Below are 21,926 nucleotides of genomic sequence, written 5' to 3'. Positions count from 1 at the left end.
CAAGACGACAGCTCCTTTCAAATAAAACTAGTGTACATTGCTATGGTTTTCTGCATTATCATTATACCAAAAATCACTTCAAAACAACTTGTGAACCCTGTCAGATCTGGAAAAGACAGAAGAGTATTAAACACAGAGAGACTCACTGGTTTTCTGAGCATGTTCTACGTTCTTCACACTATAGTAAGGGCATACAAATGAGCAATGATTTTTTTTGTTGCCTCCTGTTTAAAGAGATTATTTTAAGACATATCTGGCACTAGAAAGGTCAGTGATCTCTTTAGAAAGGTATTTGCATTCACTATTGTTCTACCATTTCTTACCCGGTGTCACCGAATGTTTCTAAATTATGTCACCATGGTAATCTCTACGTAGCTGACTACACAGCTTTTCAGTGCAGTCCTGCTGCTGGCACTACACTGCACACTTGTCCTAAGCAGCGCTGCTGTATACTCTTCTATAGTAAGTACTGGGATCACATCATCTTTCTTTCCAAAAGTTTATTTTGTGACCAATAACGACAGACAAATCTTTATTTAAAGAGATGTTCATAGACTTTCTAATATATTATTCTTAGAAGTATTTTAATAAATAACTTCTTTGATGTGCCCTTGTGAGCCCTGGTATAGTTGTGGTCATGTGACTGTTCTTTCTTGCTACTTTAAATTAGCTTATTAATGTTAAACTAATAATCAAGTAATAAAACATTCATCACAGGCAATTTCACTAGTGCAGTTATAACATTCTAAAATAAGCAAGAAGATAAGATGTGAAGAATTTGTCTTACCAAGTCCTACATCCTTCTGTAGAACAGCTGCTCCATCTGATATCTACAGGTCCGCTCACGGAACCCCCAGGAATAATCTTACAATGCTATCCGTAAAGTGACCTTTTATGTAGCAGCACCCCAAACTCTCATGGCCATTAGAGGAAAGTTTCGGCTAGCATTATGATTTCTATGTTCTCAAAGGCAAGGGTTTATCTTCCTTAAGTAAGCTGCTTTCAGACATCTATAATATGGTTTGTATTAAGAACATATATTTAGTGTCAAGAATGGAATAATGTCCTATCAGGTCTTATCAGAAAAGCACCATACATACTCAGATCTGCCAAACATATGTATTTATTCAGGTGAGTGCTTATCTCTTGTAGAATTTATGTAATGTCTATAGTATTATAAAGGTGTATTTACACAGTATTCAAGAAGACAAACACCTGTACAAATATTTTTCATCAAATTTTTAACAATAGAAAACAGACATAAAAATAGTAAATTGCAAGGAAGTAATATGAGCAATCCCATTCAACTATCATTATAAGCGTATGCTAGGTTCACACTAGTGCTTGCTTTCCATTGTTAGGGTCTATCAGGGAACTTGAACAGCAGAGAAATGGACCTCTACAACAGTAGGTCTTTTTTCTTCAACAATTTTCAGCGCACTCTGTGACCAATGCAGATGTGAACCCAGCCTTAAATTTTGTGTTTTTGCATTGTTTCATATGACTTAACCACTTTTAAAGTAAGGAAGTCAATATAACTAAATTAGCCTCTGCCCGCGACTTGGTCTGCGTGTTGGCGTCAGTGATCCATATATATTCAGCAAAATGCTGTAGTCGATCGGCAGCTCTCAAGCTGTCCTGCTGCTGAACTTGTTCCTCACGCCGTGCCTGTGATTGTTCCGACATCTCAGATCTCTAGGACACTATATAATGAGCGTGTTGTTGGTGTCGATGATCCGCCTGCTCCGGTGTTTCGGCAGCTATCAAGCTGTCCTGCCGCTGAACTTGTTCCTCGCGCCGTGCCTGTGATTGTTCGGTATATCAGCAGATCGCTGGGATGCCGTATAATGAATATGTTGTTAGCGTTGATGATCCACCTGCTCTGGTATTTCGGCTACTCTAAGAGCCACTTAACACCTAGCTTGCTCAGTCCTCAGCTGCGCTTGAGGAGAACTCTGTTGACTTCTGGCTACCTTCATAGCCCTCGTTGTTTTAGAATTTTGCGACAAATTAGATTTTCTTTGCGCAAACTGTCAATTTGGATTAAACGTGGTTTTGCAATCTGAGTGTGTCAGCCTGGAGCAGATCAGATCAGATTATATGCAAATGCTTGTACAAAATAGACTATCTGTGTGTTAACATAGAGAGATAATAGACCAGGCTTTATCACCAACCTCCAATTAGCTGAGATAATGCTGCCAAGAGCAGTTTAACATAATATATGAACATAAATTTATAACAGTCGTGAAGCCATTTCATTTACCGGGATAAATAGTAGCCTATGTGTTAATCGAGGTTACAATCTATCTATGTGCCAAATTTCATCCAAATCCATTCAGCTGTGCTTCTGTGACTGATTAACAAATATCCAAACTTTCACATTTATAATAATAGTATTATTATTATTATTATTATTATTATTATTTAGATGGTTTTTTTATCACTTTTATTCAGTTAAGAGAAGGCTCTTATTTTACATTTTTTATGACAAGTCTGTTTGTGGAGACCTTTTTCAGTTTTTCAGATTTTTTGCTACAAAAATCTCTAATGAGAGCTGCAATTGGAAGTTAGTCACTGCCAGGTAGGCAGCCTCTTTCCCTGCATATATCTGTAGGGAAGAAACTGCTCCAGATTATACTTATGCTTTATTCTGAGCAGCCATTGTCCTAGGTGCTATTTTTCCAGAAGCAGTTGCTATCCTGAAACATAATGCTTTTTCTTGAGATCTGAGCTCTTCCTTCTTTTATTGTAACTTGAACACAGTGCAAAAATATATACTAAATTTTATGCACATTGTTATGATGAGTAAGGCACATTCACATTTACACAGGAGTCTCCACTGGAAATCTCTGGAGGGAAAACTCCTGCATAAATGACTTTTTCCTCCAACAGTTTCAGTTTTAAAAAGATGGACCCCATTATAGTGTATGAAGTTTTTCAGACTCCGTGTCTTACCGCTATTTTAGTAGTTTGCCTCTCTGTTTTTCTGGTCCTTCAACCAACTAGAACAACAGAGAGGTGACGCTAGTGTGAACCTAACAAAAATCTCACAAGAAACCTGTTTCTAGAATGATATATTTATATGCACCACAAACATCATTGTTCATTGTCATTAAAAGTCTTTACAAAGGTAATAATTAGAAGGATAATTATTCCCACACCAGCTCATTAAGGGGTTACTGTAATGACCAAAGGCTCTGTTCACACTGCTGTCATGGTTACCCTACCAATTCACACGATAGACATTAACAGTGCCCAGCAGACCCCAACGCCATTTAGACTGACCTATTATTTCTGTCATATCAGTTGCCCATAGAGCCTCTGTAAGGAAGGAAATAAATTGTTGTGCCATTTAGGCTTCCTTAAAGGGACTTTTGAGAGAACCAAAACGCCTCTCAAACAATAACATTGTCATGTAGGGATCTTTAATAGGAGCAGAAACATACCCTTGTGACCACACACCAATGAAACAATGCAGGGACAATTATCTTTTGATGAATTTGCAAATCAGGGCTCGTTCACATCTGTGCCCGGTCTCCGTTCATACAGGTTTCCGTTTCCTGCACAAAACAGAGCAGGAGACGGAAAGCTGCAGGAACTCTTTCAGACCCTTTCATTTGAATGGGTTTGAAAGATGTCCAGCCGTGAGCGCCGGTGAGTGTTTTATGCTCTCCGCCGTGAAACTGTTTTTTTTAAAGCGGACACAGAGTCGGACATGCAGTACACTGTGTCCAGTTTTAAAAAAAACGGTTTTGCGGCGGAGAACATAAAACGCTCACCGGCGCTCACGGCCGGACCCGGTCTGACTGCTGAGAACGGACTCCGGGTGCTAGTGTGAACCTAGTGTCAGACTGCAAATGCAAAGGAGGGGGCAAAGCCTGACTTACTAAATTACCTACGGGCAGTCGTGATGTAGAGAGGCTGAAAATGTCAATCACAATTTAAGGGGAGGCATTGCACTCTGATTTCAGATGAGAGATAGGCAACTGTTTGTAAGCAAATCTGACCATTTTGCATATCCATAAAAAGAATGTTGTATATTTGTGTTTTACTATGGCAGTTTTTGAAGGGCTACTTCCAAATATATTACTTAAGAAAACATTGGCAGCGCTTAAAGGGTTACTAAGTTTTCAAACTTCCAAAAATCAATAGAACAATTGAATATGAGGAACTTTGTATTCTACAGTACTTTGCTAAAGTTTTAGGCTACAGTGGTAAAATTCTGCATATGAATAAATAAACAAAAGACAAGTCTAAATCACATCAATATTTTGTGTCGCCATCCTTTGAAGAAGGAGTCCTGGATAATTATATGGCCACCACAGGCCTGATCTCAACATCATCAAGTCTGCCTGGGATTACATGAGACAGAAGGATTTGAACACATCTACATCCGCAGAGTGTTGTTAGTAGTTGTTGTTAGCTCTCCAAAATTTTTGCACCAACCTTCCTGCAAAGTTCATGCACAAACTGTCTGCAAGTATCCCTAGAAGAACTGACACTGTTTTGAAGACAATGGGCGGTCACACCAAATATTGATTTGATTTAGATTTCTCTTTTGTTCAATAACATCATTTTGGCAATTGCCAAAAATAAAAAAAAGCCAGTGATTATATTCCTATAACAGTAAATATGTAACAAACTATGTATCTACTAAATGAAACAAAAATAATAATAATTTCATAATATAATTAATTATAATGAATATTTTTATTTTTAAGCCCAGAAATGGTGTTAAAAAGCTTAAAAAGTCATCTAAAAGGTCAGGTACACTTTAAAATTTGGGAGGTTTACAATGAAGTAGATATGTGAAAATTTTGTATACAGATGTAGGAATCATGTAGTAGGTCACATAGCTTGCAAAATTAAATTCAATGAATTTCAGTGTATTTCTATAGAGTTTATGTTAGAAAGAATTTGCAAAGAAATCACCTAGTACCGGTTTTTATTACAGTACATTCAATACACAAGCTATGTGTATATACATACAGTCCTATGAAAAAGTTTGGGCACCCCTATTAATCTTAATCATTTTTAGTTCTAAATATTTTGGTATTTGCAACAGCCATTTCAGTTTGATATATCTAATAACTGATGGACACAGTAATATTTCAGGATTGAAATGAGGTTTATTGTACTAACAGAAAATGCGCAATATGCATTAAACCAAAATTTGACCGGTGCAAAAGTATGGGCACCTCAACAGAAAAGTCACATTAATATTTAGTACATCCTCCTTTTGCAAAGATAGTCGCTTCCTGTAGCTTTTAATCAGTTCCTGGATCCTGGATAAAGGTATTTTGGACAAACAATTCAAGTTCAGTTAAGTTAGATGGTCGCCGAGCATGGACAGCCCGCTTCAAATCATCCCACAGATGTTCAATGATATTCAGGTCTGGGGACTGGGATGGCCATTCCAGAACATTGTAATTGTTCCTCTGCATGAATGCCTGAGGATTTGGAGCGGTGTTTTGGATCATTGTCTTGCTGAAATATCCATCCCCGGCGTAACTTCAACTTCGTCACTGATTCTTGAACATTATTCTCAAGAATCTGCTGATACTGAGTGGAATCCATGCGACCCTCAACTTTAACAAGATTCCCGATGCCGGCATTGGCCACACAGCCCCAAAGCATGATGGAACCTCCACCAAATTTTACAGTGGGTAGCATGTGTTTTTCTTGGAATGCTGTTTCTTTTTGGACGCCATGCATAACGCCTTTTTTTATAACCAAACAACTCAATTTTTGTTTCCAAAATGAAGCTACCTTGTCCAAATGTGCTTTTTCATACCTCAGGCAACTCTATTTGTGGCGTACGTGCAGAAACGGCTTCTTTCTCATCACTCTCCCATACAGCTTCTATTTGTGCAAAGTGCGCTGTATAGTTGACCGATGCACAGTGACACCATCTGCAGCAAGATGATGCTGCAGCTCTTTGGAGGTGGTCTGTGGATTGTCCTTGACTGTTCTCACCATTCTTCTTCTCTGCCTTTCTGATATTTTTCTTGGCCTGCCACTTCTGGGCTTAACAAGAACTGTCCCTGTGGTCTTCCATTTCCTTACTATGTTCCTCACAGTGGAAACTGACAGGTTAAATCTCTGAGACAGCTTTTTGTATCCTTCCGCTGAACAACTATGTTGAACAATCTTTGTTTTCAGATCATTTGAAAGTTGTTTTGAGTAGCCCATGATGCCACTCTTCAGAGGAGATTCAAATAGTAGAACAACTTGCAATTGGCCACCTTAAATACCTTTTCTCATGATTGGATACACCTGGCTATGAAGTTCAAAGCTCACTGAGGTTACAAAACCAATTTTGTGCTTCAGTAAGTCAGTAAAAAGTAGTTAGGAGTATTCAAATCAATAAAATGATAAGGGTGCCCATACTTTTGCACCGGTCAAATTTTGGTTTAATGCATATTGCGCATTTTCTGTTAGTACAATAAACCTCATTTCAATCCTGAAATATTACTGTGTCCATCAGTTATTAGATATATCAAACTGAAATGGCTGTTGCAAACACCAAAATATTTAGAAATAAAAATGATTAAGATTAATAGGGGTGCCCAAACTTTTTCATAGGACTGTAACTAGTATTAGCTATTTATGGTTATGGATATATATATTGTTATGAAACCACACCTACCAATACTTGACCTAATGTACTTCCATATAAATAGAAGTTGTAGCCTACATGTGTCTACTCCAAACTGTATTAGGGATGGATAATGCCTGTCAATCTGAGTAAAGTATGTATGCACTGGTATACACTGCCATCCACAATATGTACAATATCGTATATCTTTCATCTGATGGGACTGGGCGAACAGCAATATAATATGGATAATCTTCCATTACCGAAATTTCATATCTTTGTAAAACAAGGGACTTAAATAGCAGTTGATAGTTGACGTAAGGCATCAGGATTTAATAGTTGATGTAAGGCATAATACTTTGATAAGATAAGATAATCCTTTAATAGTCTCACAGTGGGGAAATTTCAGTATGTTACAGCAGCAAAGTAATACAGATACAGGATAATACACAGTAATATATTATTAATATATTATATACTATTGATACTGTGGATTAAGTTGTGTAATGTGTTCACGCAGATCTTTTGCCACTCTATTCTACAGATTGCAAAAATGGAAGGACAGATGTCAATGCCACATCACTTGCAGCAGCAATACAATAACAGAGTCTCCTTCCACCTTCCTGCAACAGTAATAGAGAGTAGTCCACACAGGGAACCATTTATCCAGATAACTCCCATGCCTGATAATACAATTCTGGCTGTCGGACAAGATGGTGTGGTCTCAGTCTGGACAGGAGATCTTAAATTGAAGAAAAGCCGCTGCATTCTGGTAAATTTAGTGGGATTATCAAGATTAGGTTTGCTAAATTTACACTACCGGCGGCTTTCTGTTGTTCAGATCCATCCACCAACAGATGTGTGAATGTCACCTTAGGTATTGAGGCTGATTTGTATATTTACATTGGTTATGTCCATAGACAAATATAGAATTGACCTAACAAGTTGTTCTTTTTGTATTATTATATATAATGAAATAGTCTGAGCTTGTTTGGCCTGGTACATATGTTCATATAGTGGTGTAGGGTTTCAGTTCCAACGGGATTATTAAAAAACTAGACCCTTTTCATGATATGAAAATAAAATTCTACTTACTTTCAAATTAATCTACGGATGGTTAATTAATGGTTAATTATTGTCCTCTTTGTGTTGTCTTTTACGAACGTCTATGTCAGGTGTAATTTAATTAAGATAATGAACGGATGTTTCGTTTCAATGCAGACGGGAGGGTTTCCGGTATTTGCTTTTAAACAGTATATATACACATACATGTCTGTTAGTTTGTAAACCATGACTAAGAGGTGAAATACCTCGAAACGCGTCGGTTTTTGTTACCTTACCGTCTGCATTACTACATGATATGTATATACCCAGATTTTAAAGGGAGCATGTCTCCGGAATAAAGTTTGTACTTTTTTATACAAGAAGTCACGGAGTGCTGGATATTCATCTATTGCCCTTTTCATGATAGTCTGATATCCATTGCCAGGGAGGACAATCTATCCCTGCAATAAATCAATGCTCTAAGCCAATAAAAAGATAGAAATTGCCATTCTAGCTGGTGGAGACTGTTTACTAACCCCTCCAATGTGTCAGTCTTTTGCTTAATTCCATTTACTGTATATTGGTGTACCAAACATAGGGCGAACTCAGGGATCAAATACTCCATGGTGTCATAGTAAAAGAAGCATATTATAAAACTTCTTTATTTAAAAAATCCACATAAAAACACGGGAGGAGGCACGCTTGAAGGGAATGAGTGACAGCAGTTTTGTGCAGGTAGCACTTTTTCAAGCTCGTTCCCTTCAGGCGTGCCTCCTCCCGTGTTTTTATATGGATTTTTGAAATAAAGACTGAAGTTTTATCATATGCTTCATGTGGTGAGTGCTCAGTTTTTCTACTTTTTCTCTACGTATCATGTTTGAATTTTTTTATACTGTAGAGCATCACCAACAAGTTGCATGAAGCTAGTCCTATTATCCATTATTATATTGCCTGTGTGCATTTAGTAGTGCCACTCTACTCTTTATACTGTTGTAGTAAAAGACATTCATCAGTGTGCATGTCACATATAATATACATATATCACTTTAGTTTGGGTACATTATACTTAATAGCAATTGTTAAAATAATATCTGTCTTACAGGATGAAAATAAACAACCAAACAGGAAAATTAAATGGATTTCTGATTCCACATTAATGCCTCAATATAACAAGTTAATTGTTGGAACTTGGTAAGAAATTTGTCATGTTGCTAAAGACTGCTGCAAATAGTACAGAGTAGCGGTGAGGAAGTGTTGTCAGTACTTCTTCAGAACAGTGTTCCCTGAACTAAAGCATTGGTGACCGACATAAAGGGGCATTCCACCTATAAATATTTATCATCTATTTGATCGAGGATAATTTTAACATAAGTTGAATCTGACTACTAACTCTTTCTCTTCTTGGGCATGTGTTTGGGGGGGGGGGGGGATGTACCGGTCCCTAGATCTAGAGATTGGTGGAGTCATTTTAGTGGGGTAACTTATCTAGTGGAAAGGTTAGAATGGTTTCTCAAATACCTTTCTTACTTATTGTGTTTACAATTGTTTTAGCTCCAGAAAATCTGTTTCAGGTTAAAGCCCCATGTTATGGAAAAGATGCTTATTTGTTGCTGTTTTTTTGTTTGGTTGGTTGTTTGTTTTCTTTTGTTTTTTTTTTTGGAGGGGAGGTATGAGACAAAGCTAGCAGAAGGGTGAAGTATAAGAGCTTCCCAGACATTTCCCATAGCCTAAGTATCCCTCTGTGACCAGCTGAAATGTTAAAAGGAGCAATCTTATTTCCAGTGACAGAGAGATTCGCCTTTATGAGATTTCCAATTTTGAACCATACTGCCAAATTGTTGGATTTGAGACAATGCCTCTGCGTATAGGTTACAGGTAATCGGTACTTGTTTTATTTAATTTACTATATATTGACTTAAATATAAGTAAAGTAGTGTCATTGATCATTGTTATTAAAAATAACTCATTTTACCTAAAAAGCAAGGAGTTTTATCATCTCAGAAATCTCTTTTTACTGTTATAATAAAAAATGTTATGGGCTTTTCACACTTATAGCTATGTTTTTTCTTCTATGTTAGTCTTCGTGATGTGGATGAGTGTATGATTTATTTTGGCGATGAGCAAGTAAGTTACTATACTGAGAATTCTGGGTGGTTTTGAATAAAAATGCACATTTGTTTATATCTAGTAGAATATATATATATATATATATATATATATATATATATATATATCCTTATCCTTACTGTGTGTTTGGATGGTTGGATGTTTGTTCCGCAATCACGCTGCAACGGCCGAATGGATTTCCCTCAAATTTGGCACATACCTAGAATGGCACCAGGAATATAATATAGGCACCTCACCATCCACGTATATTTCTGGGTTTGCCGACTGCAAGCACCGAATTTACGGTCGGTGTAGGCTGAAGGACCTACGATGACGTCAGACGCGGCGCTCAGATTGAACCAGGCGACAGCGGGGGCGGAGTTATGCAGCCACAAGCCGGCCGCACAGCCATAGGAAGAAATTGCTGGAGGCCAGTGCGCAGCGTGGATCGGGGAGTCCGCCGGGGGTGGAAAGAGGTAGAGGGAGCTGTGCCGCACTCCCGCAAACTGCCGTCTACTTGTGCTGCGCACCATGCATGGCCACAGCACCCAAGCTGCACAGTCTGCCGGCACTATGCACCCCTGTAACCTCGGTGCAAGAAGAGCCCGGGGTGGGGTGAGGCCGGGGTCGCAGGTTGGGGTGGGGAAGGGGGCACAGGGTCGGGAGGGTCTGGGGGGGAGTGGGCATGGGGTAGGTAAGACAGGGGGAATGGGGTGGTGGGGAGGAAGGGGGCACGGGGTAGGAGGGAGCAAGGGGTAGGCGGAAGGAGCAAGGGAATGGGGGAGCGGGTAGAGACAAAGGGGGGGGTGGCCAGGGGGGAGAGGAGAGAAAGGGAGCCAGGGGCAAAGGGGGAAGCTGGGGCGGCGCTCCAGGTGGGTCGGGTAGAGGGTTGAGATGCCACGAACGAAGTTGCGGGTACTGCTAATATATATATATATATATATATATATATATATGAAATGCTTATGGAAATGTGCCACATATGAACCGTTGGAGTACTGTATATATTATATTAGGTTTGCGTAACATAATTCATTGTTTTTATTGTCTTTTAGTTTTAGCCTATGTAAATTATATTCAATGGTTTATCTACCAATATGTTTTAAGATTGTGGTGTCAACTTCTCTCTTATTTCCATTTTCAGCATAGAATAATGTTATTGATTATAAGTGTATTATTTAATATCTGCAAAGGTAATTCAGTAATAGTGTACATAATATTTCCAGTATTTATTCATATTAATGTTATTGTTTTGTAGGGGTGTATCAATATTATAATAATTTCCAACATGGCAGAAACCCTCAGGTATGTGGGATATTTTTTGGATATTGTTTCTCATGATCTAGAACTAGTCAACATGGGAATGCTCACAGTTCTCCATAGAGGGGGAATATTATTTGATCTATCTATGCACTATCCTTCTGTTTTGTGTCCCAGGCAGACACTTTATAAGGAATATACAGAATTTGATTACACAAAAAATACAATTGTACACAGAATTTAATCATGTAATGTATTCATACATTGGATTGTGGCTGTGTAATGAAATTTCTATCAATTACTTCTTGAAAAAAACAGGAACTGGACAAAATGTCAAGTTGTGGATGAAATTCCCAGTATTGCAATAGATAATATTACAGAGATGAGCCATGTTAAATATATACGTTGGAAGGTGCATAATGATTGGGTCACACAGGTAAGATTGGTCTGTCATCATTATCTAGTAAGTGATATATCCACTCTGGCTAATTCCTATTTATGAGAAAGGTCCCTAAAAATAAAACAGTAAAGTTACCAGATCCATTTTTTTTTTGTTTTATTGGGACTACCAGCAAAAATATCTGATATCTGCACCTATTTATTCAAGCACAACCAGAGAAATAAATCATTGCATATTTCCTTCAGGCTTAGGGCCCCTTCACACGGAGTATACGCTCGCTGATTCTGAACGTATAACACGCGCGTATCACATTGAAAGGAATAGGCAAAAAAGCAGCCCATTCATTTCCATGGGGAGCGCACATATGCCGGCTCCCATAGAAAGCAATGGGATCTGTTTTAATGCCGCTGATTCGAAACGTGTACCAGCGAGCGTATACTCCATATGAAGGGGCCCTTAGGCCCCACCGAAAAGACTGGTGGAAATGCTTTGTGTTTTTTTCCACAGTGCTTTTCACAGAAAGTGCTCAAAGTTTTCCCCTCTGACTTTTTGCTTTCATTATACCTATATGGAAAACACCAGCGTTTTTGTAGGTATAATTGACATGCTGCAATTTACAAAAACGCAACAGTTTTTGAAATTACAGCATTTCCACTATGGATATTTTTCTGCAATGTGTGGATTGGATTAGCTAGAATCCCATCCATTTGGCAGGTACTGTACAACTTCATGGTTTTTGCTGCAGCGTTTCCACTGTGGCCAATTGTGGCATTTTCGCAATGTGGGGCCCTGCCTTAGAGTCAAAAACACTCTTTTATTACATCAGAACATTTAGTTTGTGTGTCTTTGGTTCATATCCTTAAATATATTACCTTTTTTTTTCCCATGAAATGAGATATAAAATAAAATCAGGGTTGGACTAGACCATCCGCGGAGCCTCTAATTTTCAGATGTTGCTGATTTGTTGCTGATATTTAGTGTGGACTTTGCTTTAAAACACACAGATTTACAGAACAATATATGTCTAGTAGATGAGGTTTTCAAAACTCCATTCACATGTAGTGAAAAACATCACCTGATTTTCACCATGGATTTAAGACCTGGCACCTAGATATGCTAACAGGCCATTCACACGGAGGAAAATAGTGAGTAATTTGGTGTGGAATTTTCCTCGCTGAAAAAAAAGCCTCCCATTCACTTCAATGGGTGCTGCTAGCTTTTTTTTCCACTAGCGGAAAATTCCACTAGTGTAAAAAAAAAGCTAGAAGAACCCATTGAAATCAATGGGACGTTTTATTTTCAGCGAGGAAAATTGGACAACAAATTCCTCACTATTTTCCTCCGTGTGAATGGACCCAGCAGAAGACAAATCTATATGATACTGGTTATACAGAGAGTTTCCACCAGAGTCCATATTTATGAGTAAACAGTATCATGTTATTCACACCTTAATGCTGAATAGATACTACTATAATGGTTTCAACAGTGTGTGACTGTATAATAATCCATTAGGTGACAAATACACACAATGAGTGCTTATAACAAAATAATGCACATATTCTAATATCAAATGAATATACATTTAGAAAACATATGTGCACTCCAGAGCTGCCAAAAACCAAAGAATGTAGTTAAATTTACAATCCAACTTACAGCAGAACAGAAAAAAATTCCTGTGTACTCAGATAGAATGATATGAAATGGTCTTACCATATTCATACAGGGATCAGCTAAAATGGGTTAGGGTGCCAGATGTCCGATGTTACACTGACCCTAAAAAGAGCCTGCTTATGTCCGCTTTCCCCAAACAGAACTCCCACAATAACTTGAATTACAAGAGAAAACTTGCAAATTACTTGTTGTATTGAACAAGTTTAATGAGGTTGAACATTAAAGCAGTTCTCCAAGACTCTCCATACATTGTGTACTGCACCATTGCAGCTCAGTTCGCATTCAAGTGAATGGATCATCAATATCTAATCTTGGAGAACCCCTTTAACGTTGTTTAGAAGTTGCCTTACTATACTGTGTATCCAGTATAACTAACACCTGCTTTTTATCAACAGATCACATATGTCCATTCAATTGAATCAATAATCTCAAGTTCCAATGATGATTACACAGCACTTATAATAGGTAGGTCCATGTTATGTAACAATGAACTATCTATGCTAATAATAGTGCTTTAGCGGCACATACTAGTTCTCACCCTTTGCATTTGTTGCAGTTAGTACTTACAGTAATTGTTGTTCTGCTTTATTTCATTTAATTAATTTTTGAAAAGTTATACTAACTGTGGTGGGTTTGGGACAGGTTGTGTAGAAGGGACCAAAAATTTACAGAGGCTTCTAAAGAACCTAATGGAATCTGGCAGTGTGAAAAGCAAGAGATCTATGATGTCTGGAAATGCTCCTCTCAAGAGAAATTTCAGTGATGAATCCCTTTTTAGGGTCAAACGGGGTGTAAAAACCTTTGACTTCTCGAAGGAAGCTAATATTCTAGTAACTGGAGGCCTAGACAGGGTTGTGCGTGTTTGGAATCCATATATGCCTAGGTAAGTTTCATTTTCTGTTGTCATCTTCTTTTTCATATTTACTTGATACATAATTTTAACGTGTTGACTGCAATGTTCGTCTGCTGGATATTATGATGATATTCTAACATGGTAATATAGCACATGAGGTTGGATGAAGACCTAGGTCCATCAAATCCAAACCATAACCCCATGATGTTGATCCAGGGAAAGACAAAACACTGCGTGGGGCTAGTGCCAAATTGCTCCATGTCAGGGGAAAAATTCCTTCCCGATTCCAAACCTGGCAATCAGTATAAAACCCAGAATCAAGGTGACTTCACCAAAAATGTAAAACCCATAACCTGTAATATTTTTCCATTCCATAAAAGGCACCCAGGGCCTACTTGAACAGGATGCTTGTCAGAATACATGTCATCCCTTCCAGAAATATATCCCAACATACTGAATGTAGAAATACAGACCTATTCCCATTGCAATACCCAGTCTTTTACACTTTAATTTCATAAAGTAAATTGTGTGCTTTCAAATTCCTGACAGTCGCTTCCATCTGCTTTTTGTTTTCTTTTTACAGCAGCTGTAATGGAACTCGCATTTTTATTTTACCATAGAAGTGAATGAGGATGGATACAAATGAAAATTCTCCTTTTTCTATATGTCAAATAGGGAAGCTGGTTAAGGGGATATTGTCACTCCTTAGGGAGAGACCACCATATACAGTCCTATGAAAAAGTTTGGGCACCCCTATTAATCTTAATCATTTTTAGTTCTAAATATTTTGGTGTTTGCACAGTCCTATGAAAAAGTTTGGGCACCCCTATTAATCTTAATCATTTTTAGTTCTAAATATTTTGGTGTTTGCAACAGCCATTTCAGTTTGATATATCTAATAACTGATGGACACAGTAATATTTCAGGATTGAAATGAGGTTTATTGTACTAACAGAAAATGCGCAATATGCATTAAACCAAAATTTGACCGGTGCAAAAATATGGGCACCTCAACAGAAAAGTGACATTAATATTTAGTACATCCTCCTTTTGCAAAGATAACAGCCTCTAGTCGCTTCCTGTAGCTTTTAATCAGTTCCTGGATCCTGGATGAAGGTATTTTGGACCATTTCTTTCTACAAAACAATTCAAGTTCAGTTAAGTTTGATGGTCGCCGAACATGGACAGCCCGCTCTCAAATGATCTGAAAACAAAGATTGTTCAACATAGTGGTTCAGGGGAAGGATACAAAACGTTGTCTCAGAGATTTAACCTGTCAGTTTCCACTGTGAGGAACATAGTAAGGAAATGGAAGACCACAGGGACAGTTCTTGTTAAGCCCAGAAGTGGCAGGCCAAGAAAAATATCAGAAAGGCAGAGAAGAAGAATGGTGAGAACAGTCAAGGACAATCCACAGACCACCTCCAAAGAGCTGCAGCATCATCTTGCTGCAGATGGTGTCACTGTGCATCAGTCAGCAATACAGTGCACTTTGCACAAGGAGAAGCTGTATGGGAGATTGATGAGAAAGAAGCTGTTTCTGCACGTACGCCACAAATAGAGTTGCCTGAGGTATGCAAAAGCACATTTGGACAAGCCAGCTTCATTTTGGAAACAAAGATTGAGTTGTTTGGTTATTAAAAAAAAGGCGTTATGCATGGCGTCCAAAAAGAAACAGCATTCCAAGAAAAACACTTGCTACCCACTGTAAAATTTGGTGGAGGTTCCATCATGCTTTGGGGCTGTGTGGCCAATGCCGGCACCGGGAATCTTGTTAAAGTTGAGGGTCGCATGGATTCCACTCAGTATCAGCAGATTCTTGAGAATAATGTTCAAGAATCAGTGACGAAGTTGAAGTTACGCCGGGGATGGATATTTCAGCAAGACAATGATCCAAAACACTGCTCCAAATCGCCTCAGGCATTCATGCAGAGGAACAATGAGAATGTTCTGGAATGGCCATCCCAGTCCCCAGACCTGAATATCATTGAACATCTGTGGGATGATTTGAAGCGGGCTGTCCATGCTCAGCGACCATCTAACTTAACTGAACTTGAATTGTTTGTCCAAAATACCTTCATCCAGGATCCAGGAACTGATTAAAAGCTACAGGAAGCGACTAGAGCCTGTTATCTTTGCAAAAGGAGGATCTACTAAATATTAATGTCACTTTTCTGTTGAGGTGCCCATACTTTTGCACCGGTCAAATTTTGGTTTAATGCATATTGCACATTTTCTGTTAGTACAATAAACCTCATTTCAATCCTGAAATATTACTGTGTCCATCAGTTATTAGATATATCAAACTGAAATGGCTGTTGCAAATACCAAAATATTTAGAACTAAAAATTATTAAGATTAATAGGGGTGCCCAAACTTTTTCATAGGACTGTAGGTGTGTGGAAACTTATCAAGCCATTTGTGCTCCACTGTAAGGGATCATGGGAAGAATATGCAAATCTGTCTCCCATGATGTTAATATAGGGAGACAGTGCCTCAGTCAGTTACTCACCTCTGCCAAGTTAGTCTTCTCTGCGCCGGGCTGAAGAGATCCAATCAGATCCAAACAGCTGTCCTCGGCTGAGAGACTGACTTGGTAAAATCCCACATCATTGCAGCAAAGGCCTCTGGGAAGGTCGGCATGATGTTAAAGGGAGCACCCCCTAGTGGGCTGCATGACTGAGGCACTGTCTCCCTATATTAACATCATGGGAGACAGATTTGCATACTCTTCCCAAATAGGGAGCTGTAATGTCTAGATCAGAACAACAAACGTCAACCAATGTGTGACACTAACCTTATCTAGGTTTCTATTGTATTTCTTCTCCCTTCTATAGTTGGCCCACTGGATTACTACGTGGGCACTCGTCACCTATTACCTATTTGAAGATTGGAGATGAGAACACAAAAATTTACTCAGTGTCCACAGACTGCAATGTGATGGTAACATGTTTTTCTATTTAATTGCTACATAATCCTATAAATACTGTAGTTTATAAAAATAATGTATATAATAAAGACATGGTTTGTGACTAATATTTTAATAGCCTTATCAATACATTTATGGAGAGACTGAGCTATAGACTTAATAGACGATGCATGTCCTGCTAAAAATTCTGGGTAAGAAATATGCAAATAACATTTCATTGGTGACAAAAAGACTAACTTGTTCCTACTGGATTCTTAGCTAGGCATGCATCATCTAATAAGCCCCTGTACCAGTTTCACCTACATTGAGACTTCTCACACAGACAGCCAGTATCCAGCTATGCACTGAGGAGAGGCAAAAACCTCAAAACAGCTGTTTGCGAATGGGAACCTCTTCCTTATGGAGGAGTTATACTGGTTTGGCTTTTATTTGCATATTATGCCCTAAGGTTTCTTTAAAAAACAGATATTAATTTATAGGGTGTTACCTTTCAATAGGCAGAACTAGAAGCAAATTCCTTTTTTTCACCAATGAGGTTTGCATATTCTGTGCATTCGATATATTTGTGTTAGGAAACTGCATAAATACATTGAAAAATATACTTGTGAAGCCCATGTACTGTACCACTGTTTCCGGCATATAGCATATGTGTTGGAAAAAGTAGATTGAGTTAAATTATAAAAGTATGGTAGTAGTTGGGGATACCCCAGCCACTAATGAAATAGAAAATAGATCACAGATTACTGTATATTATTAGTAACTGGTGAAGTGACAACAGCTCGGCCAGGAATCAGTGGACCATGCAAACACACAGAGCAGGCCCACTAAGTGCTTAAAGAGAGTTTGTCAGCACCAAATGTTATTAAACCAGCCACAGTACCTAATAGTGCTCAGAGCATCATGGCAAGATCTTACTCTCGCTCTGGAGGAGGTGAGGGAAAGCTCCAAACACATCATTGTTGCTGCGAAGGGTATTGAGCGAGTAGAAGATGCACAGCCATTCCAGAACACACTTCTGATGCTCTCTTAGCTCATTTATAGAGGAATAAAAAGCAGCTTTTCAACACAATTAAACAGACATGGTACAAACTAATGATAACTCTGTGGTCCCAGCTTGAGCACTATATAAGGTACTGGGACTGGTTTAATAATGCTTTTGGTGCTGAGAAACGCCTTTAAGTGAGATTCAGAAGAACCTGGTTTAAGGAGTTTGGTGTGGCGGAACAGACTCCTGGCCTCAACCCCATTAAACACCTTTGGGATACATTGATGTTTACATTGAGAGTCTGGTTTTCTTGTGTAACATCAGTGCCTGAACTTACAAGTGCTCCTTTGGCTGGGTAGGACTACAGACACTGGGATGTCCAAGAGGCTGTAATATAATTTCAGTTATATTATTTATATATCAACATGCAATATATATGTTTTTATAAAATATACACTTTGTCTTCTCTTACTGGATTACTTCATATTTATTTTTAACAGTCTGTGTTGCTAATATGAATTATATTCTGTTAGATAGATAGATAGATAGATAGATAGATAGATAGATCGATAAGATAGATAGATAGTTAGATAGATTGATTGATAGATAATAGTTTAAAAGGAGTCAGTCACCATAACCTGTGATTGAGAGCACCATGGTTATGACTATTGAACCGAACTCCTAGGGTCTTCTAGGTCTATCCTCCATCTACTGTATATAGAACATGTGCATGTACAATTTTAAAGGGAGACGGTGACCAGCCACTAGTACCCAGCATATCCACCCAGTCCCACAGATAGCTGAGCTAGGGTCATCTGAATCAAACAGCAGTTCCCACTTGTGAATTTGTGCCTCTATTACTGAGATATCACAATTTTTTTGTCAATATGGAAGTATCCTCTTTGGAGCGATGAGAGCTCTGCCGTTGCTCTAAAGAGATATGCAGCAATAATCTCGTTGATCTAAAGAGTTTATTTGCAAAATTGAGAAAAACAGTGATATCTCAGAGACACCAATTCACAAGGGGAAAACGCTGTTTGATTCAGGTGACCCTAACCTATCTATGTGGTTTGACATGCTGGGTTCTGTTGACAAGCTGCCTTTAACTACATGGTACTATTGAACATACCTATACTAAGTATGTGGTCCTGACTTTTCTGTTTCACTATAACCAACAGGTATGGGACATAGAAAATCAAACCTGTTTGATCAATGTAATATCTAAAGCAAGTCAGATCAGAGGAGATATTGTTGCATGTCACTTTTCACATCACCTCAGAGCCCTTTACATAGCAACAGACTACCTTTCTGCACTGCAGCTACAAGAAACGTATGTATACGCCCTTTATGCCATACAGCTGGTTTATTATAAAGGTGACCTTCTTTGACAAATCTTAGAAGGAATTAAATGATAAAGTTCTTCCAAAGCTAACTATATACTGGGTATACAATGGATACACACACACAGTATTCTTGTAGGATTCTTCCTAAAATGTGGGGGTGTGGGTGCTGAAGTAATAAAGAAGGTCCTGCAATTAAGTTTTGCAGGGGGATTTAATACACGAGGTACCTGTCAACAGGACCTGAGAACCATCTTCTGCATATGGGGTCTCAGGACACTTGTCTGATGGCAGTCAACATGCTTGATTCTTTTATCATAGAGATATTCTTCTGCCTTCTCTTTAAGGATGTATGTCGACAACTCAAACATGTATAGTCAATAGGGGTGGACAAAAAGTTAAAGTTAGATGTTTACAACTGTTTTGTACAGAACCTGTTGAAATTGTTTCAATTCTTTAGGAACAGAGTAGAAGAAAGGCATTGTAATATATAGTGATAAAAATTATAGTGACAAAATGGATTGTACATTCAGCTGGGGCTTGTGCTGCTCCATTTTGTGGCACATTTTGTACCATTAAATTTCTTACAGCTTCTGCGTGATCATTGGATGATCGCCATCACTCTATACATATGTACATGTATTAGTTATTGGGGGCAATTGCATCAAAAAGTTACAGAATAGGAATTTGTGACATTTTGGACTTATTTGTCACAAATATTGTTGCACTCAATTCAATACGAAGTAACAAAGTAAAGTGGAGTAATATTTCAGGAAAGAAGTGACAAATTGATCAAATATATACATTTGGCATAAATTACAGCAATGAAGACCCTAGCAAAGCTAACTTTAAAATTTACCCTGATGATAAATCTCCTCCATTGGGTTCATTACTGCAGATATGGTTAGAGGTTAATGCCCCACATTGCAGAAACGCTGCTTTTTTTGTTGCAGATTTTGCTGTGTTTTTTTACGCCAAAATCAGAGCAGAAGGTATAAGTATAAGAGCTTCCTATATATTTCCCATTCCTTTTGTAGCCAGCCTTGGCTTTGGCTCAACATAACACAGCAAAATCTGCAACAAAAAAGCTGTATTTCCACAACATGGGGCCTCAGCCTAATACACACAATTCTTACATTCAGTGGGGCAGGATTTATTAAGCAAAATATGCCATAATGATGATGTGGTTTGCAATAAAAAAAAAACACATCATTTCCATCTTCCCCAAAAAAGGGTCATGGCCTCCCAAGTAAGGGACTTAATGGAAAAAGGAGCATGACTTAAGTTAAGAACTTTCAAGCCAACTAAAAGAAATTGTAATCTTAGACTAAATGGTCTAGCTTTTATACAATGTTAGTAAATGTTCCCCAGTAAGTTATATTCTCTCTTATATGTTACAGTGCCATTCCTCATGGACCCCCATCTGTCTCCCATAGTGAGCCTGTCACCAGCTGTCTATATAACCGGTTATATCAGCAGATAATCAGTTGCTCTGAGGGATCGGTAAGTAGTTCTCCCTGGCTGTTTCTAGGGGCCTGCTGTAAGTCATATCTAATGTCCATTTCATATATAAGACGCATATTATATAGAGATGAGCGAACACTATTCGAAACAGCCGTTTCGAATAGCATGCTCCCATAGAAATGAATGGACGCTTCCATTCATTTCTATGGGAGCGTGCTATTTGGAGCGGCTGTTCCGAATAGTCTTCGCTCATCTCTAATATTATATGCTTATAATATTAATGACTTGTCTCTGTCACTTCTCCTGACATGTTTGTTTAGTAAATACTTATATTCCCCAGTATTAGACAATTCTGAACCATCCTTTCTTAGACATCTGCTTTGTGCTGTTTCTTTGTTACTCCTACTAGAAATGTATGACTAAATTGGCCGCTGAGTGTTACCATTTGCAGACCTATCCCTGAAAGCTCTGACATTGACTGTTCAGTGGTAACTCTCTAGGTTCACACGACATTGACAAGTAGCACCGAGTTGCGAGTTTATTCATAAATTTCTAGGAGGAATAACATAGAAATGGAAAAATGCAGCACAGAGTAATAAGAAAGCATGCTTGTGGTTTTGTTTTACGTGGAGTACAAGGTTATACTAAAACAGGAGCGGTAATACGTCTGGCCTAGATCATGATGGGATTTTGGGTCCAGTTTAAAGTTAGCTTTATTCATAAGTGCTAAAAGCTACAGCAAAGTACAGTATTTCCCTTATAGAGAATCTCTCTCAAGGAGACCTCTGTGTTACCCAGAGGGTCCAATAATTTAAATTAACAGTATACAATATCTCATATCACCAGTGATTATAGTGCAGGGGAATGAAACTCTTAGAAATGAACTATTGTATACACTTGTACCACATATTCACTATATCCTTTTTCCTAATTTTCAATATTACTTTCCCCAAATCATTCCTATCCAATAAGCAGAGTAATAAAATGGTCCTTTCATGTACTGTAGGTAATAAAGAGATGGGATCTGCTGACAGGGCAGCTTGTGGGTGAAGTACAAGATGATCGTGGACACTCTGTGGTCACCTGCATAGCTCTGGATACTGTTGGAAATAGGTACAGTATGTAACTTATCTAAGGCTGACCAGGATGCAGAATTTATTTAAAGGAAATTTACTAAAGTTGTGTTCACATGCAGCACCATTATTCCCATAAAAACAGGTGCCATCCAAAATCAATAGGATCTGCTGGGTCATTGGTAGAATACATTGTACAATGG

At 38.3% G+C, this 21,926-nt stretch overlaps 1 protein-coding gene across 1 annotated transcript in view; it reads left to right on the top strand.

Moving 5' to 3' along the window:
• Positions 1-407: 407 nt before the first annotated feature.
• LOC142218568 (cilia- and flagella-associated protein 337-like) overlaps positions 408-21,926 on the top strand; it is a 44,069-nt gene continuing 22,550 nt past the window's right edge. Inside the window, exons 1-13 of the mRNA XM_075287369.1 lie at positions 408-462; positions 7,143-7,370; positions 8,745-8,833; positions 9,425-9,517; positions 9,721-9,766; positions 11,007-11,053; positions 11,327-11,444; positions 13,475-13,544; positions 13,722-13,962; positions 16,770-16,875; positions 19,025-19,176; positions 20,587-20,689; positions 21,657-21,763. Coding sequence (XP_075143470.1) covers positions 7,152-7,370; positions 8,745-8,833; positions 9,425-9,517; positions 9,721-9,766; positions 11,007-11,053; positions 11,327-11,444; positions 13,475-13,544; positions 13,722-13,962; positions 16,770-16,875; positions 19,025-19,176; positions 20,587-20,689; positions 21,657-21,763 — 1,391 coding nt within the window. The 5' untranslated portion in view covers positions 408-462; positions 7,143-7,151. The remainder of the gene's footprint in view (positions 463-7,142; positions 7,371-8,744; positions 8,834-9,424; positions 9,518-9,720; positions 9,767-11,006; positions 11,054-11,326; positions 11,445-13,474; positions 13,545-13,721; positions 13,963-16,769; positions 16,876-19,024; positions 19,177-20,586; positions 20,690-21,656; positions 21,764-21,926) is intronic.

This window comes from Leptodactylus fuscus, chromosome 1, assembly GCF_031893055.1.
Source record: "Leptodactylus fuscus isolate aLepFus1 chromosome 1, aLepFus1.hap2, whole genome shotgun sequence".
Taxonomy (NCBI): Eukaryota; Metazoa; Chordata; class Amphibia; order Anura; family Leptodactylidae; genus Leptodactylus; species Leptodactylus fuscus.
This window is presented reverse-complemented; position numbering and strand designations above follow the sequence as displayed.